Source organism: Aricia agestis, chromosome 9 (assembly GCF_905147365.1).
Source record: "Aricia agestis chromosome 9, ilAriAges1.1, whole genome shotgun sequence".
In the NCBI taxonomy this organism is placed as follows: Eukaryota; Metazoa; Arthropoda; class Insecta; order Lepidoptera; family Lycaenidae; genus Aricia; species Aricia agestis.
The window spans coordinates 16071133-16099016 of NC_056414.1; the positions used below are offsets into that span (position 1 = coordinate 16071133).

The 27884-nt window shown below is 36.0% G+C and overlaps 1 protein-coding gene across 4 annotated transcripts in view; it reads right to left on the minus strand.

The window, feature by feature from the left end:
- Nucleotides 1–6822: 6822 nt before the first annotated feature.
- The window catches only part of LOC121730274 (neuronal acetylcholine receptor subunit alpha-7), a 107387-nt gene continuing 86325 nt past the window's right edge, over nt 6823–27884 (minus strand). For all 4 annotated transcript variants that reach the window (XM_042119251.1, XM_042119249.1, XM_042119250.1 and 1 more), the window contains 8 exons: nt 18814–18994; nt 17178–17253; nt 16772–16966; nt 16226–16312; nt 13403–13512; nt 11780–12006; nt 10861–11064; nt 6823–9772 (listed from right to left, as the gene is read on the minus strand). In XM_042119251.1, the coding sequence (XP_041975185.1) occupies nt 9688–9772; nt 10861–11064; nt 11780–12006; nt 13403–13512; nt 16226–16312; nt 16772–16966; nt 17178–17253; nt 18814–18994 (1165 nt within the window). In that variant the 3' untranslated portion in view covers nt 6823–9687. The remainder of the gene's footprint in view (nt 9773–10860; nt 11065–11779; nt 12007–13402; nt 13513–16225; nt 16313–16771; nt 16967–17177; nt 17254–18813; nt 18995–27884) is intronic.

The window sequence follows — 27884 nt, forward strand, 5'->3', positions numbered from 1 at the left end:
AAAGTCACCAATGGTCGTTTATCCTCGTTTCGAGGGCACATCTTTAACCATCTCCCCTAGCATTGAGATACTTGGCGTCAACATATCGAGCGAAGTCCAGTTCCGATATCATCTTGAGGGTAAGGCCAAATTAGCCTCGAAGAAGCTTGGTGTTCTTAACAGAGCGAGACAGTATTTGTTGTTTGTAAACATCTTCCCTTTCGATTGGCGTATGTTTCATAGGTGTACTTCAAAATACGACAGGTATGCCAATAAGGTTGGTTGTTTTAAATTTCCGTCGAATAAACGTTTATTTATTTACTTATTTATTTATTCTTTATTATAATATGACACAAGTGTTGTTTTACAAGAGTTTATAATGTTTATTAATTAGTTTTGTGATCAACATTTTATAAAAGCTTTCCCAGCTACTCCATCCACGTACATCCCACGGGATGGCAAAAGTAATTCATTGGTGACATAGATATTTTAGTCCAAAAACATATTTTGATTAAAAACATGTAAATGATTTCCCCAAACCGTCATTAGCCGGCCGCGACCAGCCGTAGGCTAATTAATTACCTATCGATTTGTATAGAGCTTTACGAGATATAAAAAACCCGTGTGCCCTAGCTTAGATACTAACTATTTAAGTCCTGGCAAAAAAGAGGGGTCTTATAAATCGATGTGTTTTTCTGTGTGTGTTCAGTGCTTAAAGATTTATGTTGGGTGCTCTAAAGAAGCAATACATTTTATGCCACAACATTATAATCATGTTGTGGAAATATATTGCAGTAAGACACAATGTAGTTGACGGACCTATGTCATTTGGTCAGGCATTTTTTTTTTTATGAAATAAGGGGGCAAACGAGCTAACGGGTCACCTTATGGAAAGCGACTTCCGTCGTCCATGGACATCAGAAGAGCTGCAGGTGCGTTGCCGAGTTTAAGAGAAAATAGGGTAATAGGCAAGGGTAGGGATGGGAAGGGAAGGGAATAGGGGAGGGTAGGGAAAGGAATAAGGTAGGGGATTGGATCTCCGGTAAACTCACTCACTCGGCGAAACACAGCACAAGCGCTGTTCCACGCCACTTTTCTGTGAGAACGTGGTATTTCTCCGGTCGAGCCGGCCCATTCGTGCCAAAGCATGGCTCTCCCATTTAATGTTAGTAATAATAGCTCCCACACCGGTTTCGGTGACTGTGGCCGGTTTCATTGAAACCAGGCCAGCTAAGCAGGAGTAATTTTATAGTGCCCAAGTATGTGCGCAGTACACAAGAGCACTCTCTATTCCTTTACTCTCATAACCCAGTGGGACGGACGACCGACACGACTGGCGAGAGATCAGGCGCAGAACCGACTTTTTACATGCCCATCCGACGCATGGATCATCTTACTTGTCAGACAATCAGGTGATCAGCCTGCATTGTCCTAACCAAACTTGGAAATAACATGTTTCCAACGCGGGAATCGAACCCACGACCTCCGAGTCAAGAGCCGCGCTCTATACCACTAGACCACGGAGGCGTTAATGTTAGTATTGATCTATAGCCTGGGTTTGACACAACACGACCGATCTTCGAAGGTCCGCCATCTGCCTATAAATCAATTTCTTCGACAGCACATCGTGTGTTCAAATTTTTAGAGAATTAAAGTCGTCAATAGCGTCGCGTAAGTGGAAATGCGGTACAAATCTGTTGGAAATTGATCTTATTACACAAACTCGACACAAATCTGCGTAACGTTTCGAAAAACAATTTCGAATACAAACAAATAATATATTTGTAATATGTTATGGCTCGACTCTGTATTGCTCGTTCCAACTCGCGACGAACTCGTGTTATTGTGTTAGTTCCGAAGCTGGCAGACTCCCCAATTTCTGTTGTTATTTATCTGCTACTAATATTAAACAAAACTTATTACTTTGTTAGGATATGCTAGGTTCTTAGGGGTTATTTTATCACAGCTTTTTTCTGATGTTATATCTTGTAAATAGATAATTATTATTTTCTTATGTCTACAAAACCGCAATCGACTATTAATACAATAATTTCGCATTTTTGTATTTACTTTCTTACGTGACTTAGAAAAGACTGAAATACTTAATGTACAAACACTTTTCTTAATTTACGAATGTAAATAGTATTTCACTATCTCGACATTGGTGTAAGTAATTAATAAAAATTGAAACCTTTAATAAACTACTCGAATATAGGTCTTTTTTTTATTTGGATGCGCAGGGGAAACCCATCATGGGTGCCCCGGGTTGGGGATGTGCCTCAGTTAGCTGAAGCACCCCGGGGGTATGTGAGAATCTTACTCACTAAAACCACCTGCGGTTCGCCTTCAGCCGTATAAAGGATCTCCCGGATGTCCCGGATCTAACAAATACAGGACTCACTCGAATATATGCCTAAAAATAGTAAGATGTATTCAAACACAATCACACCTTTTAAGTTAATGCAGTTCCTATATTATTCTTAAAGTACTTACATATTTTAATATTATTAGCTACATTATTAGTAATTATTACGCCTCCGTGGTCTAGTGGTACAGAGCGCGGCTCTTGACTCGGAGGTCGTGGGTTCGAATCCCGCGTTGGAAACATGTTATTTCCAAGTTTGGTTAGGACAATGCAGGCTGATCACCTGATTGTCTGACAAGTAAGATGATCCATGCGTTGGATGGGCATGTAAAAAGTCGGTCCTGCGCCTGATCTCTCGCCGGTCGTGTCGGTCTTCCGTCCCACTGGGTTATGAGAGTAAAGGAATAGAGAGTGCTCTTGTGTACTGCGCACACACTTGGGCACTATATAATTACTCCTGCGTAGCTGGCCTAGTATCAATGAAACCGGCCACCGTCACCGAAATCGGTGTGGGAGCTATTATTTATTATTATTATTATAATTATTACGTCTGGAAGACGTAAACCGTATTAATTACTTGACAAAACTTTGGATTTAGTGAGGTAATTGATCGGTAAATAATTGATCGGCCCTAGTCGATGAAGAAATTAATCCTCACAGGAGCGCCTTCGGAGCGGCCCTAAGGCCTGGTGTGCATTGAACTTTTTTATTGGTTGTGTACGTCCATTCAACCGAGTGACAAGTCAGCACTACGTTAGGTTGGGAAGTCTTCTAAACGGCAGTTCCATCAAACCACATTTTACACACACTAATACGTAACTAATCTAACAACACAGGTTAGATTAGTTACGTATTAGTTTTTTTTTAATGAAATAAGGGGGCAAACGAGCAAACGGGTCACCTGATGGAAAGCAACATCCGTCGCCCATGGACACTCGCAGCATCAGAAGAGCTGCAAGTGCGTTTCCGGCCTTTTAAGAGGGAATAGGGTAATAGGGGAGGGTAGGGAAGGGCAGGGAATAGGGGAAGGGCAGAGAATAGGGGAAGGTAGGGAAGGGAAGGGAATAGGGTAGGGGATTGGGCCTCCGGTAAACTCACTCACTCAGCGAAACACAGCGCAAGTGCTGTTTCACGCCGGTTTTCTGTGGGAACGTGGTATTTCTCCGGTCGAGCCGGCCCATTCGTGCCGAAGCATGGCTCTCCCACGTATAGAATAGATAGTTCAGATGTTACACGCGTAGCTTTTTCACACACGTAATTTGCTTTCTTCTAAACATTTTTTTAAACGTTGCAAGTTTATTATTAAGAGTTACTGCTATAAAAGCTACATTAAGGGCCTGTTTCACCGCTTCCTGATAAGGCTATCCACCACTTAATTTGACAGATGGAGTATGGAAAATCTGCCAAATAACCCTATCGGGCACCTTATCAGGAAGCGGTGAAACAGGCCATAAGTGTATTCAGAGCTATAGATATATAATATGAAGTTAACCTTTGACAGACCATTTTTTATGATCAAACCGCAATGATCAATTATTGTGAGAACTCACCGTCAAACTTTTTTTTTCATTTAAGAACATTGTGGTTTTCGATGAATATAATATATACAAAACCCTCAAAGGCTCTCCATGATTCAATTACTCTAAACGGATTATAATATTATGCGTAGAGGGTAATCTCTCTCTATTAGCTGTATAACTTGAGGAATTCATATCATATGTAATATAACTTGCATCTCTTGTCTATAATATTACACATTACACATTACTTACTGTTACAGAATGTAATATACACAGAATGATATCACACATTCTGCAACTGCCGAGTGCCATAGCATTATTGCTACATTGTTACTACATTAGCAGTTAGAATAAAGGAAGTATGTAAGATTGTGTACTATGGTCGGGACGCGGATGACAGAGAAATTCGGTCATTGACCTAGGGTGTCTTTTACATGTGTTTAAATAGACTGCTTGTCGTACAATAGTGATAGGAATGTAGTAGAAATAGGCCAACGGTTGAATTTATGTCACGGGCGTCCAGACGATGTTAATAGGGCTTAGCTGTTAAATGATCAGACTATACACAATTTTTAATATATACTAGCTGTCCCGGCAAACGTTTCTTTACGTGTTCTTTACTATATAAAGTATTTCGCCCATATTATTTTATTGAAGTGACTAAATAAATATGGCACCATGGCAACGTCCATCGCTATCCCGTCGCACAAACAATGGTCGCCGTCAGTCTCGAGTTATAATAGTTGACTATTATTTATTGAACAAATGCACTTATGGATATAAAAAGTAGCCAGTAGCCGATTATCAGACCTACAGAATAATGCATATAAAATTTGGTAAAAATCAGTAAAGCCGTTTCGGAGGAGTACGGTAACATGACGGTTACTAACATTGTGACACGAGAATATATAAGATTATTGCTTTACTGCTGATTTGATATTTTACTTGCTTGTAAATACTGTGTAAGCTTGCATTACTAAACACGATATCCTATTAAAAGGTAGTGTAGACATCAATGGCAGTCTATTCCACTATTCCATGTGAAAATAAAGTACATATATATTTTTTAATATTTTTTTTCAAGGAAACTTAAAAACTAGTAACAATATTATATCGCCAAACCAGTTTATCGGCGACATAACATCGTATCTCGATGTTGAATTCAAGTTATAAATAAAACCACAGGAGTATTATAAATCAGATTGCTTTATTTTTATTTTTATACAAATCGAATACTACTTACGATAGTAAATTTAACGAATAACCGTATTACCCGTCGTATTTAACATTCATTACAAATTTACCTTTGTAGTTTATTGTTTATGATGTATATTATAAAAACCTCCATAGGGGTTCGTATTAAACTTACATTACGCTGTATTTATTTTAACTGCAGTCGTCCTTTATTTAATTTATTATTTAACTATGGATTAGCCACAGGAACACAATGTGGAATGTTTGAAAACATACAAAAATAACGTTCGATGAGTGAGGTGGCGGTGTTGACTGGTGCCCTACAGGGGACTGGGTATTTAGACAGCTTACGTCCGATAGTTTCGACGGCGAATTAAGATCAGGTATAGCCAAGACTTTTCTTAAACGCTTCTGTATAGAATTGCCGATCAAAACGAATGGAATTGACATAAGCGTTCAATGAATGAAGTCGACATTCGACTCATGTTAAATCAATGCTACATTTTGATCGGCGATTCTATAAAGAAGCGATAAAGAAAACGTCTTGGCTAAACGACCAGAAAGGTATGAGATTAAACGACTATGCGTCGAAAGTGTCTCACGTAACTTGACTAAGTACCAATTCACAATGCCCAGTTCGACTTCCTTGCGCGATAGCCAATGACCGCCAGCGGCATCTAGCATTGACCAATCACAACTTTCCGAATCCAAGTCGAACGGGAATTGTGAATAGCCCTGCAGGTCTTGGTGCCATCTCTGGGTTTTTACCCTTCATGTGTTATAACTATCCGTTATGCAATAATTTAACTAAAAGCGAACGAAAAGGTCAATAAATATTACTTAACAATATTTTTTCAAAAGTGAATACAATTTAAAGGAATGTTAAGGTTCGATAACTGTAAAAAATTCAATTCTGGTAAACTCGGATAGTTAAGATCTGGAAGATATCAAAGAGTAAAAACTCAAAGCTGGTGTTATTAACTATATCCTTACACAATATTACTCCGTAAACAGTTATATGCGTATAAAAGCGATGTAAAAAACTATTTCAAAATATTAAATGATTCTTTTAATTAGTTATTACTTATTTATAAGCGATGAAAATAGGAATTAGAAAATATTTGGACGTGGACTGTAACTGTGAAAAATATAATATTGGAAGTAAATTGGATACTTGTGAATTTATAAGTATATTTATAACTTAAATATGAAAAATAGTTGTGTTAGTTAGTCATCAAATCACGGAAAGCTTAACAAGAGTATAATTATGAATTAAACATTTACTGACAATATGTAGAAAGCATTGTTGTATATATATACGAGCGCAGTTTACTATGTTTTTCACAGTTAGAAAGTTTTGTAAAAGAAAAGTAACTTATAAAATACCTATTTCATATTATAAAAGTGTTTACGATAAATATTATGATTATGATGGTACTTTCGAAATAAGAATGTATAGAAGGAGTGAGAACGTGAATGAAAACTTACACTAGGCCACCGACAAAAGGGAAATAGTACAAGTCACTCCAAAATACCTGTTTTGGTATTAAAGCATTCAGTTACAGTTGTGCAGACATCCGAAATTGTTTCTTGTGTGTATGGCATCTTTAGATTCAAATTCCTATAGCTCATATTCTTGTTTTCGTGTTGTTACATGAAATTAAGGAATTGTTTTCGAATAATTTGAAGTTTACAATAAAAAACATAAATTAAAAATAGTTCAAGTTTTTGATTGTAAATAGATAATAACTATTTTACTTCTATAAATTTAATATTTTAAAACTTAAGTATAGGAGAGGATGCCACACACTCAATAGGAAAATTTAAAGTATAAGAGTAAAATTGTAAAGTCGGACATGTAGAAATAGAGAAGTGATTAAATTGCAACGGCTATATTGGTAAATAGTAAAGCGTAAACAAGTCACAAAGCGAAAGTATCCATCGCACATAATATAATATATCAGGGAACTCTCAATACTCCCTCAACGATACTATTAATATAACTTTACCCACAAATAATATACCTACTGCTGGATAAACTTAAATATTTGAACATTGTGAGCGTCCCTAAGACAACGCTAATAAGGATTTAAACCTATACGGTAACTTTACAAAGTATCAAAATGTAAAATGGCAGCATTTATTTCATCGTCTGCTAGTTCACCCTTCTGGAAAGCCCTATTGGAAATACCTGAGCAGTGAGAACGCTCGATGCAAGAAGTAATGATACGAAGACGCACTTCGTCTACGATAGTTCGTTAGGTCAGTGCAAAGCGACATGCTAGTTTCTCAGCTATATTTGTAAATAAAACTTTATACCCAGATACCTCTTCCTCTATATTATATGACACAAGATCTCGTGTTATCCAGAGAAGCTTCAAAATAAAAAGAAAGAGCATTGCAGATGAATTGCGTTCTGTACGTTTAGAGACCCGGTCCCGAGCAGGCGTTTAAAGTTATTTTAACTGTATATTTAAATCTACTCGCTTTAAAATGTATATTATCAAACACGAGGTCGCAACTCGAGGCCTTAAAACAGTTCACAACCTCTTTCTTATTTTTTATTAAACTAAGCTTTTAAAATTGGCTGAATGCACTCGGAGTTGCGGTCCCATGTTCCGACGTTATCATTAGATCGTTTAACAAAGACACTATTTCGTTTAATTATAATTTTTACAATAAATTTCACGTGATTCATTATACCCCTATAATCAACTTAACTCGACGTTTATAATCTAAGTTTTTGGCACTAACAAATCTAATCGTACCAATTTTGTCGATTCAAATAGAATTTAACGAGGACCATCTAAATATAATTATCGAATACAAGGATCAAAAACATCAATCGAAAATGTTCAGAAAAGAACTATTGAGTCGAATGAACCATATTATGTACAAAGAAATCAATAGCTTGATATCATTTGAGCACCATACGGTCAATGTTACAGAACGAGAAAACTTCCGAGCAAAATATTAAGGCCGGTGAGAAGCACAGTATCTCAGCAGGACGACTTTAATATTTCACTCGAGGAATATTCAAAACAAGAAGAACATTCTTCGTCACCTCTTCCCGGTCGCTCTAAGCATCGTCTAAGGCCAATGTCGCCACTCGTAAATCTAACTATTACAATACATAACGCAAACACTAACGACCACGTAATTTTACAAACAATTTTCGATGAAGAATAGATTTGATATCCAAAATTGATTATAGAGAACACACTGATAGGATTTATTGTATTCTAATTAAAACACTATAGTTAGTGAGCTTCCTTAACGTAGTAAATAGCTTAGATCAAAGACACGACACCCACTAGTCTATCACGACACCTATAAGAGCGAAATCGAGGAACGGACATAGATTAAGATGTGAATAAACGTTAACCTAGAACTTAAGTTATCTAATGTAATAGCTAACGCTACGTTAACACTAAAGGAGCGCTCGCACTCACGCTAGGAGTACGGTCCTTTCAATTAAACAACGAAACAATTGGTATAATGAGCAAAACAAACATTTCACGCAATTAAATATACGTATCGTTATATTCGATACTTCCATTAAATAATATAAATTTTAGAAAGTTTACGCAATTCCCATTATATCTCTATATATACCTATAGGCAGCCGACCCGCCTGTAGTAACTATGACTAATATGAACAGTTAGTTCAAATCAGAGTGCGTTGACACTAAGAGTATTATACATTAAAATTATATCTTCAATAAATTACATCTTCATCTTACTGGTCATTGATTAAATGCCGATATCTCCGCTACTAGATATCTCATGCTTCGTACGACTCGCTCTAAGTTAAAAATCGTATATTAAGACAAAAGTAATAATTGCATTAGAAGGTTATTCACAATTTTCTATATCTAGTTTCGAATCATTTATGTCTCCAATTTTATTTTCGAAAAGTTTATCTGCGTTATTTAAATTCAATTTATAATTTTCACGATTTTTTTATATTTATTATTTCATCGTCTAAGCTTCTCTATACTATACTTTGGTTCCTTTTAATTGTTCTTTCAGCGTCAATTCCTCTCACAACAATTCCCAGTAAGTCATTTTCAAATCTATATTCAATTCAACCATTCCAGTTCTAAGTCAAAAGCTATCAGGATTCTATTATATAATTCATTTTATTTTCATTATGTTATTTACATTTCCTAACTCTAACGTAATGCCTCGTTAGTGATCCCTCATTTTACATACAAAGGATTTTAACATCGATTTAAAGATCAAATATGATCAATGCATCAACAGAACCTACTGAACTTAAGTATATCAAAACATCACTATAATATATTGCTAATATCAAATCATAAGTGATTTTGTACACGAACCAAAGTATATTCATTTCAGGTTCCTCATTTAACGTAATAATTTTAATACACATTTAACCATTAGTAATTATTTTATATATTTCAACAAATGATACCTCATCAACATTTAATCTGTATTATTCTAATCAACATCACATTTTTTATATTATGCTGGACTTAACTATACTAGATCATTTACCGTCTTGCGACGAAGTTATGATGTGCGTTTGAACCGCGAATTTTAGTATTGTACATAGTTTATGATTACATCCCTAAGGTGATCAGCGATGTCGTAGGCGCTGGATCACTGCACGATGATATGAGGCGCCGACAGCAGCACCGCCACCGTCGCGATGATGGTGAACAGGGTAAACACGAACAGGCAAAACCTGCAGACAAAATTGTTCCTTCAAGTTACAATTCTTTAAACTAAAATCTGAAGCTTGATTCACAACTTTACCAAGCCGCAGCCAATAAACATTCACTGGCGCTGACTGATAACGGCGCGGAAAATTTCCGAATCGAACTCGAACGGGAATTGTGAATTAAACCGCAGATTAAAGTTATCAATCTAAAATTAAGGCGACCCTTTGTTATAGGATTCAGCATTAGAAGATACCAAAAACTTCTTGGAGCCCAAGAGACATCTACTATTTTATTACATAAAATTTTATTGGTCATCAGCAATACATTTAATTTTGATTTAAACATTTTACGACTCGTTACGACTTCTACTTTAATCATTCGGAGACTCAACGGGCTCTTAATCAAATTTTATGTCTTAATCAAAAATGATACAATATAACTTAAATATAGACGTTCCTTTCTGTAAAATAAAATTTTATTCTCTGTAATTTCGTTCATTTGATCACGAGTGTCTTCAATACGTGAGCAGTTTCGTCAAAAATACTTTACTTTGGATCCAATTTAATCTTATATATTTTTAGCAGATTTTAGATATTTCATTATTTGTACTTATTCACACCTAAAATGACTTTTCTGACAATCATTATCGACTAGGTACGTTACAAGGACGCTTTGGCACATGGCCAAAATTAGTATTAATGCCGCCTTTATCTATGTAAAAATGTAAAATAAGAAAACAAAAGAATATTTTAAAGACATAGAGAATAAGGATATGGTAAGAAATAAAAGACAATGCGATGTATTATAACCATGTAAGAAAGTATTAACAGAAAAATTACATAAAAAAGAAAAGAAAAAGACAAAAACGGAGAGATATAAATAAAAGATAAAAAACAGCCCTGATCATGTTAGGGGGAAGAATTAATAAAAAATATATATATCACTGGAGACTAGAAACAACTGATTTACACCCACACACTCTTGTCAAATATTACATTTGTCATATGAGTGACAGCTGTTCACATCGACACCTCCATAACAATATCATCCACGCATCGAAACCCCAACGAAAGTTTATAACCACTAATAGTCAATACTTTTGGTGACTTACCGATCCACCACCATTGCTGCGAACTTCCAGTCGCTGATGAGCTCAGCCTCCTCGTCCGCCTTCTTCATCCTCGCTGTGATGAACTGCAATTCCCTCAGTATCAGATGCAGTTCCCGGTGATGGCTCCCGAGACCCCCGCCCACGTCCTCCATCGTGGAAGGCCGGACGAACGATCTCCGGAAATCTGACCGGAATATTGAGCAGCTGGAACAAAATCGAATCATTAATTTTATAATCGGTGATCTTACATAAGAATTGTGACTTTTTTGGTGAAAGCTTCAATTATGCTTATAAATAATATTTTTGGGAAAAAATTCGTGTTGTAAATATTGCAGAGTGTCCTACCGTTTAAGTTAGTTACTTCTTATATTTATTGTTACGTGGGGAAAATGTTTGCTATAAGACAGTTATGCTAATAAACTGTATAATCCTGACATATAGTAATGGCTTAGCCACACGCAGAGTATGTTGCATTTTATGTATCTAGGTCGACTTAAAAAATGTACCAACCTAGTAGGTTCAATCTATAGACTCTTTGCGATATTATTCTATATCGGGCTAGATCTAGATCGGGCTGAAATTTGGCATGCAGGTAGATGTTATAACGTAGGCATCCGCTAAGAAAGGATTTTGATAAATTCCAACCCCAAGGGGTTCAAATAGGGGATGAAAGTTTGTATATAATAATACTTCTTAACGCGAGCGAAGCCGCGGGGAAAAGCTCGTTTCTTATAAAACTAATATTTCATTTATAGTCGGCGTGTCATAATATTCTACATACACTACTATTAGTGCAATTTGAATATAATTTTAATTTTAATAATATTATTTTAACAAGAGGATGGTCTCGTGTTGAAATAATATTTAGATTAAAATTTAGATTAAAAAAGAAAAAAGAGAATTGGCAGAAAACACTTACCCAGGACCTAAGTTCCCCGTTGACGCGGTACTATTAGGTGGCGGAGGTGCGTGTCTAAAATCATCATCTATATCTAACACATTCGCTAGTAGAGACTTCGAAGACCTCTCTTTTAACTCTAATTCTCTCATTCTATTTGACATCATTATCGTCTTTCTCGTTATCTTCTTCCCCGGCCTCGACATTCGCAGGATCCATGGAAGCCATTGCAGGAATACTGTTTTTATCTGTTAATTTTAAAGCGAGCTTTAGTGTTATGAAGTTCGTTGTAGGTAATAATTAAATAACATTTGAACCATCAGAGAAATGGATTTATAGGCAAATAACAGACCTGCGGTAATTTGTCGGGTTATATGCCAAGCTAATGTTATGATGGGGTTGTCATAACCATAACAAATTATAAAGGCCCGCCTTGTGCCTCAGAATCAACTTTTCTTATAGTACATTTTTACAAACTTTACTCTATTTGATTCATAATGTTATCAATAAAATATAACACAAGCACAATGTGTGTACAAATATAATATAATAAATGAAAGCATGACTGGTGAGACATGTTCAATACTCGAGGACGTGATATTAAATTAGATGAAAAAAAAATATAAAATAATAATATCAATTGATCACTGAGTAAAATATGTAGCTTAAAGTTAAAGTACCTGGATGACCGAGCTTTGCTCGGTATAGCAAACACTCATTGACTTCGTGTTACTTAATAACGCCATCTGCTGGTCGTTAAAACAATTACTTGCTAACAAAATAGTATTATTATTCGCCAATAGATATCAGGAAGAGTCATATTTTTCAGTTTATCGACTATCGATAAAACACGAATAAAAAGACATTTTCTGAAAATGATTCCTAGCTAGATCGATTTATCGCCCCCGAAACCCCCTGTATACTAAATTTCATGACAATCGTTGGAGCGGACTCCGAGATTCCAATTATATATATATTATATATATATATATATATATATATATATATATATATATATATATATATATATATATATATATATATATATATATATATATATATATATATATATATATATATATATATATATATATATATATATATATACAAGAATTGCTCGTTTAAAGATATAAGATAATAACCCAACGCATAGCCACCGCGCGCGGGAAGGGTACCAGGGCGGTGTTTCTTCGATGGCTTCGATTCTAAAAATGGACGCCATCAAGACGCCATACTTAACCATAACCATAGAGCTCGACAAGGTTTTAAATGCAGGTGGCGAAAAAAGGAACTAACGCTGTCATCATACAAAAACGCCATTTTTGACAGTTCTCCTTTACCAGCAGCGCCCCCGCCCACGTTCATTTATAACCTTGTTGGACCAGCTGTCATATGTCAATTTCTCCGGTTAAAGTTAAAGTTAAATTTAGCCTTAACTATAACCATAACTTTAACTTTAACCACGCCTCTGGTGCACCCAACCTTAGTGTCCATAATTCATTTATTTAACGGGAAATTCATACAAAAATTAATTACCTAATATTTTTATTCCATAATTATAAGGAAAATTGAGTACAGAGTACTCTCTTTAAGTATTGAACATGTTTCACCAGTCATGACGTTGTATATGTGTGTATTAATTACCCATTGTGGCATTTCATGTATATCCGCTGTTCTGTGATGGTAGTTGAGTACAACGACGGTGAGTACCACCGACGACGCTACCATGAACATGATGCAGTTGAAATACGTCCCTGTCGAGAACCATCATATTAACACCCACTTCGAACAATTCACCAGAAATCTATTTTCACAGGGGTCAAAATCATAGAAAAATATAAGGAGTAAATTAAGGACATCACATATTTAGAAAGTAACTTCAAAATTAACAATGATGCAAGCGATCAATCAATTGGGAGCTCGATGGTTCCGTGGCTTGAAAAAATGAAATTGTGAAAAGCAAGCGTGAAGGTGAAATATTAAAACATTAGGTACTCATTATCCATATTGAAATACTACACAAAACAAAAAATACAATCAAATACTTTATGAAATATGTTTATTTAATATTTTAAATGTTATTCTCCGAACTATTTATAATTGCAATTTCCATTAAACCACTCATACAGAATATCACAGACCTGTTAATACAGACTAAACGAGATACTTGGAGGCTGAACTCGTCATAACAACTATATTTTATTCGACTATTTTTAAAGCACTTTTATAAAAATTTTACGTTTTATCACAAGAACCTAATGTTTATGGTTGAAAGTTGTGCACTTTAATTTATAGTTTACACAAAATATACAGGGGTCACCAAATATGCCAAATTTTGCCCAAATATTTATGGAGGTAGTCGTGGAAATTACAGAACGTAGTATACAAAAAGTCAGAATGTAATTACAAGTGATTATGTTCTCTTTGGAATGTAATAGAAGGTAGATAATACCAGTAATAGCATAATATTATCTCAGTAAACATATTATATTATTATCTCAATAAAATATGGCCAAAACTTAACATCATACGAACATAACATTTTCTCAACATAACATTTTTTGCTTCAACTCAACCAGATTGTTGTACAAAGCATGCATTTACGTGATTAGCATACAGAGTGTTGAGGGATCAGCATCTTTCAGAACTACCCATCCGCTACACTAAGTAAGTTTGATAGTAATTAAACAGCTGATTAGGAGCGAGTTTAGAAGTACCTTGAGAGTGTTTATTAAGAGGTATAGTTGAAGTTTAAGAGGGCGTGGTAGCTGTGATATCATTGCGGGCAATGACTCAAGCGCCAACGGTTCGTCCAGAACCTTGAGATTCTAAAATGCAAGTATAAAATAGAACAAAATATTAAAAGCGCTATTGATTTTTATTTAGATAAGACCATTCCAGCATTCTATTTAGGTGTTGATTAATTTTTGACACTTCGAGAATGGGTTGAAGAAATTTCAAAGTAGCTCATGTCAAATTAACTGAAATTGACGAACAAAAGAAGGGTATAGGTCGAAAAATCGTATCCTTTCGGCTAGAATTACTCGTTTCGAATTCTCAACGAACAAAAGAAATTCGCAATGACATTTACAAGGTATGTTATATTGAAATTCCTCGATACCCATGTCACGATCAATTTAGAAAATCACTAGTAATTTTAAAAGTATTTTATACAATTTTATTTAAGCTCAGGTTTTATAGACTAAGGCACCCATGTCTCACCTATTAGTGGGATCGCCTCAGAGGTTTTAGTGATGACGTGCCCAACCAATAGAGAGAATACGGTTTGTGACAGAAGGATTGTAACACCTGCAAAGATGAATGTATACAATGAAAATCTTTCCACAACTATTTCTGTAAAACCTTGTTCTGATACCATTCCGCAATATCCTAAACAGTCCGCATTCTATGATCTCCTGTATGTGTGCTGTGTAAAGGGCATAAGTGAAAACAAAAAATATAACGAAGAAAGGCATGCAGATACTGATTTAGAGAGTGTTTTATTTTTTATTTTATTTAATTGAACCTATTTTAAATAACTAACATATCAACAATTTATTTTCAGGGAAAACCGAATCAAACCACCCTCCAAGTATCTTAAACTCGGCCATCAACAGAACACAAATGACACAAACACCATGGAATCGATTACGTCCTCGGTTCGCTTAAGATACAATTTATTTAAAATTAGTAGTAACTTACCTTGTGGCTCCAACACTAGACGATAGAAAATGGTACAAACATGCCATGCCAGTTTAATCTACAGAAAAGTGATATAAACACATACAACCCACGCGAACGAAACAAATTTTGCGCCACCATTTGCCAGCAATTTTTATACTTCATGAGAATAGTTGCCAAATTTTCACAAAGGTGACTAATGTGATAGTGTGGATAATGTCCCCCTTACTAATAAACGTTGTATAAGCTTTGAATAGTTATACAGTGCTTTGTTCCTGTCACACAAGTTTTTAATTGGATTGAAGAAGACAAAACACTGTATAACTATTCAAAGCTTCTACAGCGTTTATTAGTAAGGGGGTGTATGTTTAAGCCGGGGTTTTATGAACATTTATATGAAACGGTAAGTATACTAGTCACTTTCTCAAATAAGTTACAAGTGAGGTCTAGCTCAATGACTGTTTAGTACGAAATCGATTCCAGGACTTATATTGTTATAACAAAACGACATTTAACATAAACAATTAAATGATGAACTTGAAAAGAGTCCACAAATAAATCCACATTTAATGAACATGAAGTTACTCGTGAGCAAACAATAACTCAAAATGATAAGCTAAGCGTTTACTGTACATAATTTACTCCTTGTTTAAAAAACATGAATATTTATACTCGTATTTAATATAAAAGAAAAGATAGATATAATAAATCATACAAACGAAAAGGGCGTACCGGAAAACATAGAAGATAAAGGGGATGGGGTTATGGAGGGTATGGAGAGTGTACCTAACAGGGGGATAGCATCGGAGACCTGCGGCAGGGTCTCCGCAACCAGGTTGAGGAACACCGTCAGCGAGAGAAGAATTGTCACTCCTGAAATCATAGCAGCAGTTAGCACTACGGTCGCCGTAGTACTACACGATGAATCGGATGTATGATGCATCTAACATAACTGCTAAGTACATAAAAACACAGTTTTAAACAAAGTAAGAAACCTAAGTAAAGTAAGACTTTATTCCTAAATACAGATAATAATAAGATAAAACAGAGTCAATCCTAAGTCAATAAATTAGGCAAAGATTCACTGACAAACAAATTTCTCCCACTTTCGTTAATATACTTACACAATTTTCATGTCTTACTAAAGTTGGTATAGGTAACATTTGAAATAAACTACATATTACTATTATTATTGACTACTATTATAACTCTATGTTTTGCTTTTGATTACAATTCATGTGAATTTAATTATAAATCACATCGGTAATATTCAGAAACAAAATTAATTAAATTACGATGTTAACAATATTTGATGTCACAAATGATACGAACCGAGTGTTAATTTTTCTCCAGAGTCGGGTGGCAGCGTGAACCCCAGCAGAGCCATAGACGAGATGAGAACACACGGGACTATGAGATTGAAGAAATAGTAGAGGGTCCGCCTCCTGATCATGATAGTGAAGGTCACATCCACGTACGGCTCCGGGCAACACGCGTACGTTATCGTGTTCTTTTTACCAGGCATACCTATAATTTATGAAACAATATGTACACAAATATCTTAGACAATATCAGAAAACAAATATTTACGGACGACTCGCAGATAGGGGTGGAAACAATGGCAACCTTCAAATGTATTTGTGATGTGAATATTTCATATGTGCCTACGTATGATGTTTCAAAACATGAATTATACATTTGTGTTGCGAACGTAAAATTCTGGGGAGACAACACTCACCTATTAAGTACCACTCCCCGTTCGTTATAAAATCGGAGAGATCGCCGCCGGCTTCGTCCTTTAGCACCAAATCCAACTGTCGAAGCAAATACTTTTTTACTTTGTGTAACTTTGTGCCTTACGAGATCTAGCATTCCAACTACGCATTCAGAACAAAGAAAAATCGACTACGTATATAAATTTTGCAAGACATTCCCGATACAATTTTTAGCTTAGTGCCATACGGCAGTCGACTTTCAAACTTGGGAGATAGAAATCACTAAACTATTCGGTGCAAGGATACCAGAGAACTGTGTAGTAATACATGCAATTTTTTAAGTTTATTACGGTACCGCCATACGGATATCACTGAAAGGTTCGCTAAACTACACCGACCAACAAAATGTTTCGTTTTCCACATCACCCGACACAAACACTCATAGACATTAACATACGGTTAATGAACGAACACTTCGTAAAAGTGCCGAAAGCCGTCGTAAATTTACGAAAATAAATAAAGATTAGCATAAAATTTTATCTCATATTGTTTTATAGCCCCGGCTAGACCCATAACGCAATTTAGACTTTATGATGAGAGATAAATGAGCATAATAAACTTTATAAAATATTAGGTCGAGCTGAATAGTTTCGCAGCAAATCCAGGGCTCAAATTTAGGTGATCGAAATAATTAAACCGAGTCGTTTATCACGATCCAAACTAAATAGGCCCGAGTGAAAATTATTAAAAATATTGTGCTCGTTTCAAAAACGTCTCCGAAACAGTAAATCGTAAATTCATTACGAGTAGCGACACTTCTTTAAAAATTTAACAAATTAAGTCGATTTTATCTTCGGATTACTACGTCCAAACAAAGGCCGTAAATTATAAAAGTACGCAAGGAAAACTAATTTAAATAATTTATGAATTTCATTTAATATCTTTTAAAGAAATGGCTACGTTTCTTGAAATTATGGAGCATGCTCAAAGCGTATCCGTATGGCGAGGAGAATTACGAGATATAGAGTTAATTTATTCCTGGCGATGAAATACTTTGCACCATGCAAAATAGTACATACAAAACGTAGAGGATAATAATCCTTTTGGTTTCTCACATGGTTCCCTAACGGTTAACCACACCCTAAACTATTCATATCCTATGGGATATGAATTTTAATCTAAGTAATACGAGCGTGGTAAGATCTCGCCAGACCAAACAGGAGATAAAACACAGTTCCTAGGTGAAGTTCCCAGTCAAGTTATTACTTATTTAGATTTACATAGCCTTTTGTAACTAAATGGGACATAAAACGTTTAAATAGTTGAATCTGCAGGGCTGTAACACTACAAACGTCGCTCGGGTGTAATCGTCGAATTAGTGAAAAATGTTGAACGCAATTTCGAGCTCACACGCAAAGGCCCTCATGTAATATTACTGGTGAGACGAAATTGCCGGACCAAAAGAAAATTACAGCTGCAAGTAAAAACCCAAAATAATGTTTTATCTCGGCGTAAAACGTTTAGGTCGGTATTTTTACGGCCATCATAAAATTTATTATTACGATTACCCTGAAGATTTACAATTGTAACTTTAATGCCGTCGAACCGGTCTATGCTCTTGTTTGTCGAGAATCTTAGCGCTCCGGCCTGAGTGAGTACCTGGTTGCCGTCGTACGTCCAGCTACCGAACTTCATGTCGCAATGTTGGTCATCGAAGGGGAACCAGGTGATGTCTATCTTGCAGGTACTCTTGAAAATGCCAGGAGGCACATACAGGCAACTGCCGTTGTTTCTGACCACCACGTTGGTCTGGTACGTCCCGTCAAAACCTTCGTCAGCACTATACCGAGAACAAAACCGTTTACTCTACACGACTGGACTTTAACTTTAATAGAACTAAATTACAGTCGATACTTAAATTCGTTGCTACGTTCAGTTGACGCTGTTAATAATATAAAGTTATCCTTTATATAATAATCAGCACCTGTAATGGTGCCGAAGTCGTTACTTTCTGCCATGATAAAATAAGTTGTATTGACGAGTACAAAAATAGTACCAGACTTCAAATACGCTAGAACTAGGTTCTTAGATAAAACTAGACGGTATAAAATTACTCTAGATCGTAAAATTACAAAAATATGGATGTTTCTAAATCCAAAGCATTCAACGTGGCTTCATACCTTGGAGATGGTTACTATAGTCTATACCATAAAAATATTTTATTAGAAACTTAAATGTAGCCATTTATTTATTCTGCATTATCATCATTTAATTAACTTTTATTTTAATTGCAGTTATCGTCTACAGTGCAAAAGAAAAAAAGTTTTTATTTAATCATTTCAAAAACCAAAGCTGCAAGTGTATATGAAAAATAAGTCATGAAAATATAAAATACTCTCGATACTACTTGTTTGTCTCTATGTACAGTTTATATGGTGTGGCTCAAGCTTTATTTATGTTGTTAGTGCTGGTTTTATCGGGGACTTTTAGAGGCACAGCGAGAACACGGGCTCTGTTATTGCTGCGCGGCATCCCCTCGCTTATTCAGACGGACAGTCTGATAAGCGAAACGATGAGCGTGGTGTTTCAAATCAGCGACGAGCATGCCATGTATGTTTAGCGCGGCAACACTAGTAGGAGCGCAAGGCCTCGCGAACGCTCGTTACTTGGACCATCCGTCGACGTCAGACATCTTGTCGGACCGATAGTCGGACCGACATCTACAAAACTATGCTTTGACATCCCAAGTCTGTCACCGATTAGTAGTCGGAGGTGGGCGGAGGGTCTCGACAAAGTACCGAGCGTCACATTCGGATTATGTCCTCCTACTAAATTGTCACTTCTCTGAAATTATTGTTATTAATAATTGTTTTAAATTAAGCGAATCAGAAGCGTTATTTTAAATGTTTAATTATAAGGTTTTTAACACACGATTTTTGTATTATAAAAAGGAAAAGTAATGCACGATCACAAGTATCGAAAACAGGTGTGGAAAATACTTACAATAATACCTGCATACGAAATTGTATGTTTTTTAGATTATTTGCAAACAAAATTGCTAGCGAATTTTTGGTACAGGTAAATTACTTTATCAATAACAGACCCACAAAGCAATCAGCGGGTACTCGTTGGAGAAAATGAACAAAATATTGTCAATAGTTTGAAATTAAAAAGTCGAGCACGTCGCCAATAGGAGTAGTTCGCCCGGGAGAGTCTCATTAAACGAGTCCCCGGCAGAAACCGCGGCCGACAGCTGATTACCGCCTAACCTCAAATACTGGTGAAACGCTATCCTCACTTAAATGTATAAAATCTTCATTTCAGACTTATAGTTTGTGAGATTTTTTGTCATTCAGCAGTGTAGTTGATTGGTTAATATTTTGACGTGAGCCCTAGTGAATAGATAAACTTCAGAAACCGGGCATTAGATGAATTGTATTCGCTAGTGTTGATAGTGAAGTTAGATATCAATAGATCAATAGATATTCAAATTGATGATTTGACATCACATCGATGACGCTTTGCGATGCATGATGTCAAATCCCAGACATTTTTGATATGGTATACAAGAGAAGAATAGATCGTGAATATGATATTTAATTATATTAGCAGTTGCTACATTTTACTTTTGAAAACTATGTGCATTATTTTTCTAAGAAGTTGTTATATGGTTTAGGTGTTTTGATAGTCGAAAAACCTTACGTGAAATATATTCTCAGAACTCCGACGTTTACGAAAACGTAGGAAGCCATTCATCATATGAATTTACAACGAGGCATGTTCCTAAAATCCTTTCTCATGCCGCCTCAGGCGAACGGAATAATTATTTTTAGGAAATGAAAGCTACCGGTGGCAAAATTGCGAATTTTAAATAAGTGTACAAAAATGCCGTTTCGACTTGTTCCCTTTTTGTAATACGAACCCCGGCCGGGCCCCGGATGACCGAATACGAAAATGTTTCGAGAAGATTGAAATGTATTTTACAACTTCACGCCTTATCCATCGCGATCGTCTTAAATATTTTTTTGGAAATGAAGAAAAAATTATGACACTTAGAATTTCTGGTAAAATTGTAAGCCTTTATTTGATTTAAAAAGTCGGAAACATTAATTTCGGGACTCGTATTAGCCAGGGAAAGCCGAAATCGGTGCAAATCCAGGACAACATCCCCAGTAGCGGATAAAGAATTCATGAATAATGCACATGGAGTTGGCAGGACGCCAGCTATTCGTATTAAGGTAGACCGCGTATCACACCGAACTGAGCAGAGTGCGTGCACACTCTGCGACGCTCTACCGCACAGACAGACCGATAGAAGATATTTTAAGTTCTTGATATAAAATATTTTTAAACATTCAAGTTTTTTTTATTTGGCAACTATCATTTGAGAAAAAGCTATGAATTTGCAGGCTTAATGTTACATACGAGTATACCGACTGTATTCCGCTGCACTAAGCCACGTGATAATGTGGTTGGAATCGGATCGTTTTACGTGACCCGTAGTGTGAACACACCTCTATGGGGTCACGGTGCAATGAACCACTGCAGGACACTAAAACAATCGCCCCAGTTGACTTATACGACCAAATGAATTTATTATGTTACCAGTAAATTCAGTCGGTTATACAAATGGGCTTGAAATTCTACTCACGTTTCTATTTGTCCTTTTTATTACAATGCTTTCTAATGACTTTATGAGTGTAAAATATATTGCTATCTACTTTTATCTATACACTTATTGAAACACTTTTTCGGATAGATGATAGGCACTGAACAAAGTAATTTTTGTTACGTCGCAACGTAAATTGCGACTAAAATGAGCAACATCAGTATTTTAAAGATAATAATCAAGAATTATACTATAAACAATATTATTGTTTGCAAATTTTCATCAAATAGTTAACACATCAAAAGATTGATGATACTACAAGCGCAAATGATCATTATAAATAATAGAACGTTATGACGTTACAGTTCTGTGTAATAGGTATCTATTGAAACTTCGAAGACAGGCACGACAGGCTGCGAACAAAGACAATATTTAAGTGATTTAAAAAGCTTTTAATGTAAAATACTGTGAATATTCTTTGTTTAAAATAAACTTAGGTGTCAAAGAATCTGATGTAAGATAACTCTGAAACACTGTTAACATTTACTGCGGTATTTTGAGCAAGATTACAAGTAATAAGTTTTAAAAACCTGACTACGTAAAAGATATGAAATATTGCTAAAAGAATAGCCTAAATAGAGCCTATAACACCCACGGCCTCATACACTTATTGACACTACGTAATTCCTTTGTCAAAAATCGGACCAGTATTTTAGGCGCTACGATGGCACATACATACATACAAATGGCCGAAATAATTACCCTTCCTTTTTACTTCGCCTTAGTCGTGTGAAATAGAAGCTATTAGACCGTTGCGTTGATATTCGTTTATCGCGGAGCAACCGTACATTTTTCCGGAATAAAAGTATTTATGTCCTTTCCGAGACTCAAAGTATCTCCATACCAAACATCAAAGGCGGTTTAAGCGTAAAGATGTAACAGACAGATATAATTTCGCATTTATAATATTATAAGTACATTTTTTTATGAAATAAGAGGGCAAACGAGCAGACGGGTCACCTGATGGAAAGCAACTTCCGTCGCCCATGGACACTCGCAGCATCAGAAGAGCTGCAGGTGCGTTGCCGGCCTTTTAAGAGGAAATAGGGTAATAGAGGAGGGTAGGGAAGGGAATTGGGCCCCCGGTAAACTCACTCACTCGACGAAAGACACAAGCGCTGTTTCACGCCGGTTTTCTGAGAGAACGTGGTATTTCTCCGGTCGAGCCGGCTCATTCGTGCCGAAGCATGGCTCTCCCACGTTAAAATGGATAAACAATAAAAACTAAATTGAAACTTGGTTGTAATTTGTGATTTTGATATTGATAAGACATGATCCCGTCGACAAGTGCCGTTTGTAAGCGCTCTAAAAAATAACTACAGACGTACAAATACCATAGGAAAAGCAATATTTAGTTAAGATTCCAATTGAAGTTTATAATCCTCTTAATCGGCTGGAACCCTGCGGAGAATAGCCCTTAACTACGCCACTAATGCCGGTTTAATATTCCAAGTTTGAGGAATTATAAGGGTTTTAGTTCGGGCCTCGATTGTGAGAATACGGCGCGATACAATAGTTATTTATATATGACGCGGTTTCATTTCAGATTCTATTGTCGGCTTTTCAATTATTGCGAACAGTTGAATAGTTTGTGAATTGATAAAATTAGTGATTCTGTTCTTAGCTTACTAAGCCTTTTAAGTTCAAAATCAATTCTTGGCAGAAGCTCATATCAAATATTGTTATTACTGAATAAAGAAAGATTTGTTACAATACCGTTGGTGGCTAAATTATTATACTCAGTGTCTCAGTGTGAGAGTAATTCTGAATTCTACCTGTTGTTCAGCAAGGCAAGGCAAGGCAACCCGGCAAGAAATGACAAAGACTGAATACGGCATTCTGAATCAACCAATAAAAAGACTTTGATGAAATTTTTAGCACTATCACGGAGTTAGACCAGTGATTCCCAAAGTGGTCCACGCGAGACTAGACGGGGGTCTACGTTGGCCCTGACAAAAATGGGCCCAGGTTTTTTTTGCCACTTTTCTGAATAATTACTAATATTATGTCATAGACGTGCCATCAAATAATATTTTTCTTTGTAATCCTGACGCGCATATTTAAAAATATAATGATTAATGCCCCTAGCCTAACTTGATGCTTATTTGTAGATTAATCACTACAATCATTTTTTTATCAGTAGCGACTAGCGTGCTCAAAATTTAATGTTGTGTGCCATGCGGATAATTTGATGAAAAGCACCAGTGAGTGTTACTTAAAATAAAAGTTTCATGGATTGGTATTGTAAGGGGGCGGGGGGCGGGGTGGGGGGTGCTTAGGGGGTCCGTAGTATGACCCAACACCTTAAAAGTGGGCCACGAAACAAAGGAGTTTGGGAACCTCTGAGTTAGACCATGGAAAAGAACTTACGCTGCTTTTCATCGCAGGAGTAGGATTCCTAAATGATTTTATTTATCTTATACGGTGGCGAGCAAACACCTAGATGACACTCGCAAATCCGTTGCACCAAAATTCATTAATCAGGAACCGTACATTTTTCCAGGATAAAATGTATTCAATTCAATATCTTTATTTTTATCCTTTATCTATATTTGTATCCTTTATCCTTTCCCAGGACTCAAAGTATCTCTGTACCAAATTTCAGGAAAATCGTTTCAAAAATTATACGTGGGAGAGCCATGCTTCGGCACGAATGGGCCGGCTCGACCGGAGAAATACCACGTTCTCACAGAAAACCGGCGTGAGTGAGTTTACCGGAGGCCCAATCCCCTACCCTATTCCCTTCCCTACCCTCCCTTATTCACTTCCCATCCCTACCCTCCCCTATTACCCTATTCCCTCTTAAAAGGCCGGCAACGCACCTGCAGCTCTTCTGATGCTGCGAGTGTCCATGGGCGACGGAAGTTGCTTTCCATCAGGTGACCCGTTTGCTCGTTTGCCCCCTTATTTCATAAAAAAAAATCGTTTCAGCAGTTTGGGCGTGAAAAGGTAACAGACAGGCGGACAGACAATCTTCACGTTTATAATATCAGTTTGCTTATAATATTAGTATGGATGAAATGGGCTCCGATAAAAAGCGTTAGCCTTAAATCTTTGCAAGTTTAAAAGTTTAATGTACGTTATCAATTTCACATGATCCAGAAGAGTCTGGCTGGAGGCCAGGGCCCGCCCCAGACCTGGTATTGGTTAGCGCTCCCGAGATTATTTCCATAATGGAATAACCCTGCCAAGTGTATTTATATGCCGACTTTATTAGAAAAAATATAAGTAAATTTAAAGCTAAAAGTGACATTCATTGTAGGAACACCAGAAATAAGCACAAGCTGGATTTGCCGATGATCAAACTTAGCAAAGTTAATAAATCGTTTAAAGGTCAATGTATACGCCTGTACAATAAAATCCCAGAAAACGTTCAAAATCTTTCGATTAATAAATTTAAAAAAGTAGTCAAAGAACGTTTGTGTGCCAAAGCCTATTTGATTATTTAAATGATTTCATAAACGATGGCACATCTTGGGAGTAGGATGGCTCCTTGCAAGGCTACTTCTACATTATTATATTATGACTTACAATTATGTATGGATGTTGACATTGTATAATTTTAAGTTACAATTGTAAATTTTATTTTAAAAAGATTATTTTTTTTCTCACTTTTTTGGTAAAAAGTTTCTTACGCCGGTTCTTCTCGCCGGGATAGTTCCCGAACCGGTGGTAGGCACCATTACCATCAACGTTCTGAAAGTATTTGCTACAAATCTATTCGGAAATAAAACAATTTTTATATTTTATTTTTTAAAGGTTTGTATTTGATTAAAGTTTAAGTGATTAAAGTTACAAATAAACGCTTTTAATAAACAAAGCAAAAATTGCTGTCCTTCATTTGGCGTAGTCGGCTAGAAGTGTAGAAAAAAATCAAAGTTTTGTGTTTTAGTTCCAGCTTCAACTTCAATAGTTTTCGTTTCCACCCAAAGACACGAAATAGTTATGCTGCTTGCCAGCTCTGTTATACTTGAACTTGGTTATAAAACATACTGATAAGAGTGACACTAGCTCTCACGACAGGAAGAATCGTTTAATACCTTGAGGCCCACTTGCGCCAGACTGTGTTAACACGCTTAACTCTGAGTTAAATTATACTTCGAATTTAAATTCATATCATGTCTTGCACCACCAAGAGTTAGGAGTTAACCTCGAGTTAATTTTTTAAATTTTTAACCCACCGATGTCGGAGGGTTAAATCAACTAACTCTGGGTTAGTAATATCAAAACTTTTTTTACGTTGTGTTCAGTAATAGGTTCCGATTTTATTTTGTGTTTAACCATGATCAGTGGTTGTTGTCTGATGATGATGAAGAAATTATCGAATACATTAGTTCGGACTCGTATTACAGAAGGATTGTAGAACGGACCGATCTGTTTAGGGTCCCGTATTTACTCACAAAGAGACAAAGATTTCCATCGAAGATTTCGCCTTGAAAAAGAAACTGTTCTCTTTTTATTAAATAAAATTGAAAATAATTGCAATATACAAATGAGCATAAAAAGTAATTCCCTACCAAAGTTTCATAATAATATCATTGGATTAGTGCGTCTTTAGTGAACTCCTTTATAAATAGGTAGACTAGATAAACATTGGACACAAGTGTTTCTTCCCAATTTTTATCATTTTCCGCTTAATTTATTTGCACAAAATATCACAATTCACAACACAATGCGACATAGAACCACGTGTCATTTCAAATCTGACATAAGGAGATAGCATAGACTTATAATATATATATGTTTATGGGAGATAGCCTTATTTAAAGTACTGTGGAGCGAGAGAGAGCAGTACACTTAAATTATTCAGCATATTCGCTCTATCATATTTGGCTGGATGTAAAAATAATGAATGAACATGACATAAGCCCGGGTTAGTTGACTCTGGGATAAATTCTTCTGGTGCAATATGTAGTATGAATTAAAAATTAAAAACGTTAACATTGAGTTATTAAGCCCTGGGTAATTTATTTAACTTAAAGTTTTGGCGCAAGTGGGCCTGAGAGGTATCATAAATATTTTGATTCGTGTTAAGACGACGTTTAACCTCTACAGTGTCAAATTAATATACTTGATACCTACGAATAATAAAAACTAAGGAATCGTAACTCCAATACTATTACCGTTTTAAATTTGGTTCCTTTTGATCTGTCATATAACGTCAGCCTAGCACCGCTCAAGGTCACCTAAATATTGCAAATGTATTGAAATGTGTACCTAAGGTACACTTTTTTGACAAGTATTGTGGAGCATGTTTTTTGACGGAGTTACTTTTCCTTAGTTTTTATTATTCGTAGCTTGATAGCTACGAATAATAAAAACTAAGGAAAAGTTCGTAGGTACGAATAATAAATAGTTTTTATTATTCGTAGCTTGATACATTCGAAAAAGTATCTTTGACTCAATCAGCTTAATAATATACTAATTCGTAATGAAATTTAATAAAATCGATTATTTTCTAAATAGGTAAAAAATTTAGCGCGTCTACATGAGGCCTATCACCGGTTCGGGAACTAACCCGGCGAGAAGAACCGGCGTAAGAAACTCGCACATAAAGTTAGGAAAATATACCAAATATGAACATTTTACATTCACTTCCAGTGTTTATTACTGATTCCAAGTATATAGTACACCCGTGGGATCGAGGATTTCTTCTGAATCCCCTCTGAAGATAACTAATATCTATCACGTATACGAATAAATATTTAATACTTTATTCCTAAGGAGTAAGACGTGGTACATTTTCGCGAACCTTCGATAGATATTATTCAACGTGTATATTATTTCGTGTCTAGTGTTACTGTTAGTAAGTCATATTCAACAGCTTATTTCGGTCTGTTTTTTTATGAAATAAGGGGGCAAACGAGCAAACGAATCAGTCACCTGATGGAAAGCAACTTCCGTCGCCCATGGACACTCGCAGCATCAGAAGAGCTGCATGTGCGTTGCCGGCCTTTTAAGAGGTAATAGGGTAATAGGGGATGGTAGGGATGGAAAGGGAAGGGAAGGGAATAGGGGAGGGTAGGAAAGGGAATAGGGGAGGGTAGGAAAGGGAATAGGG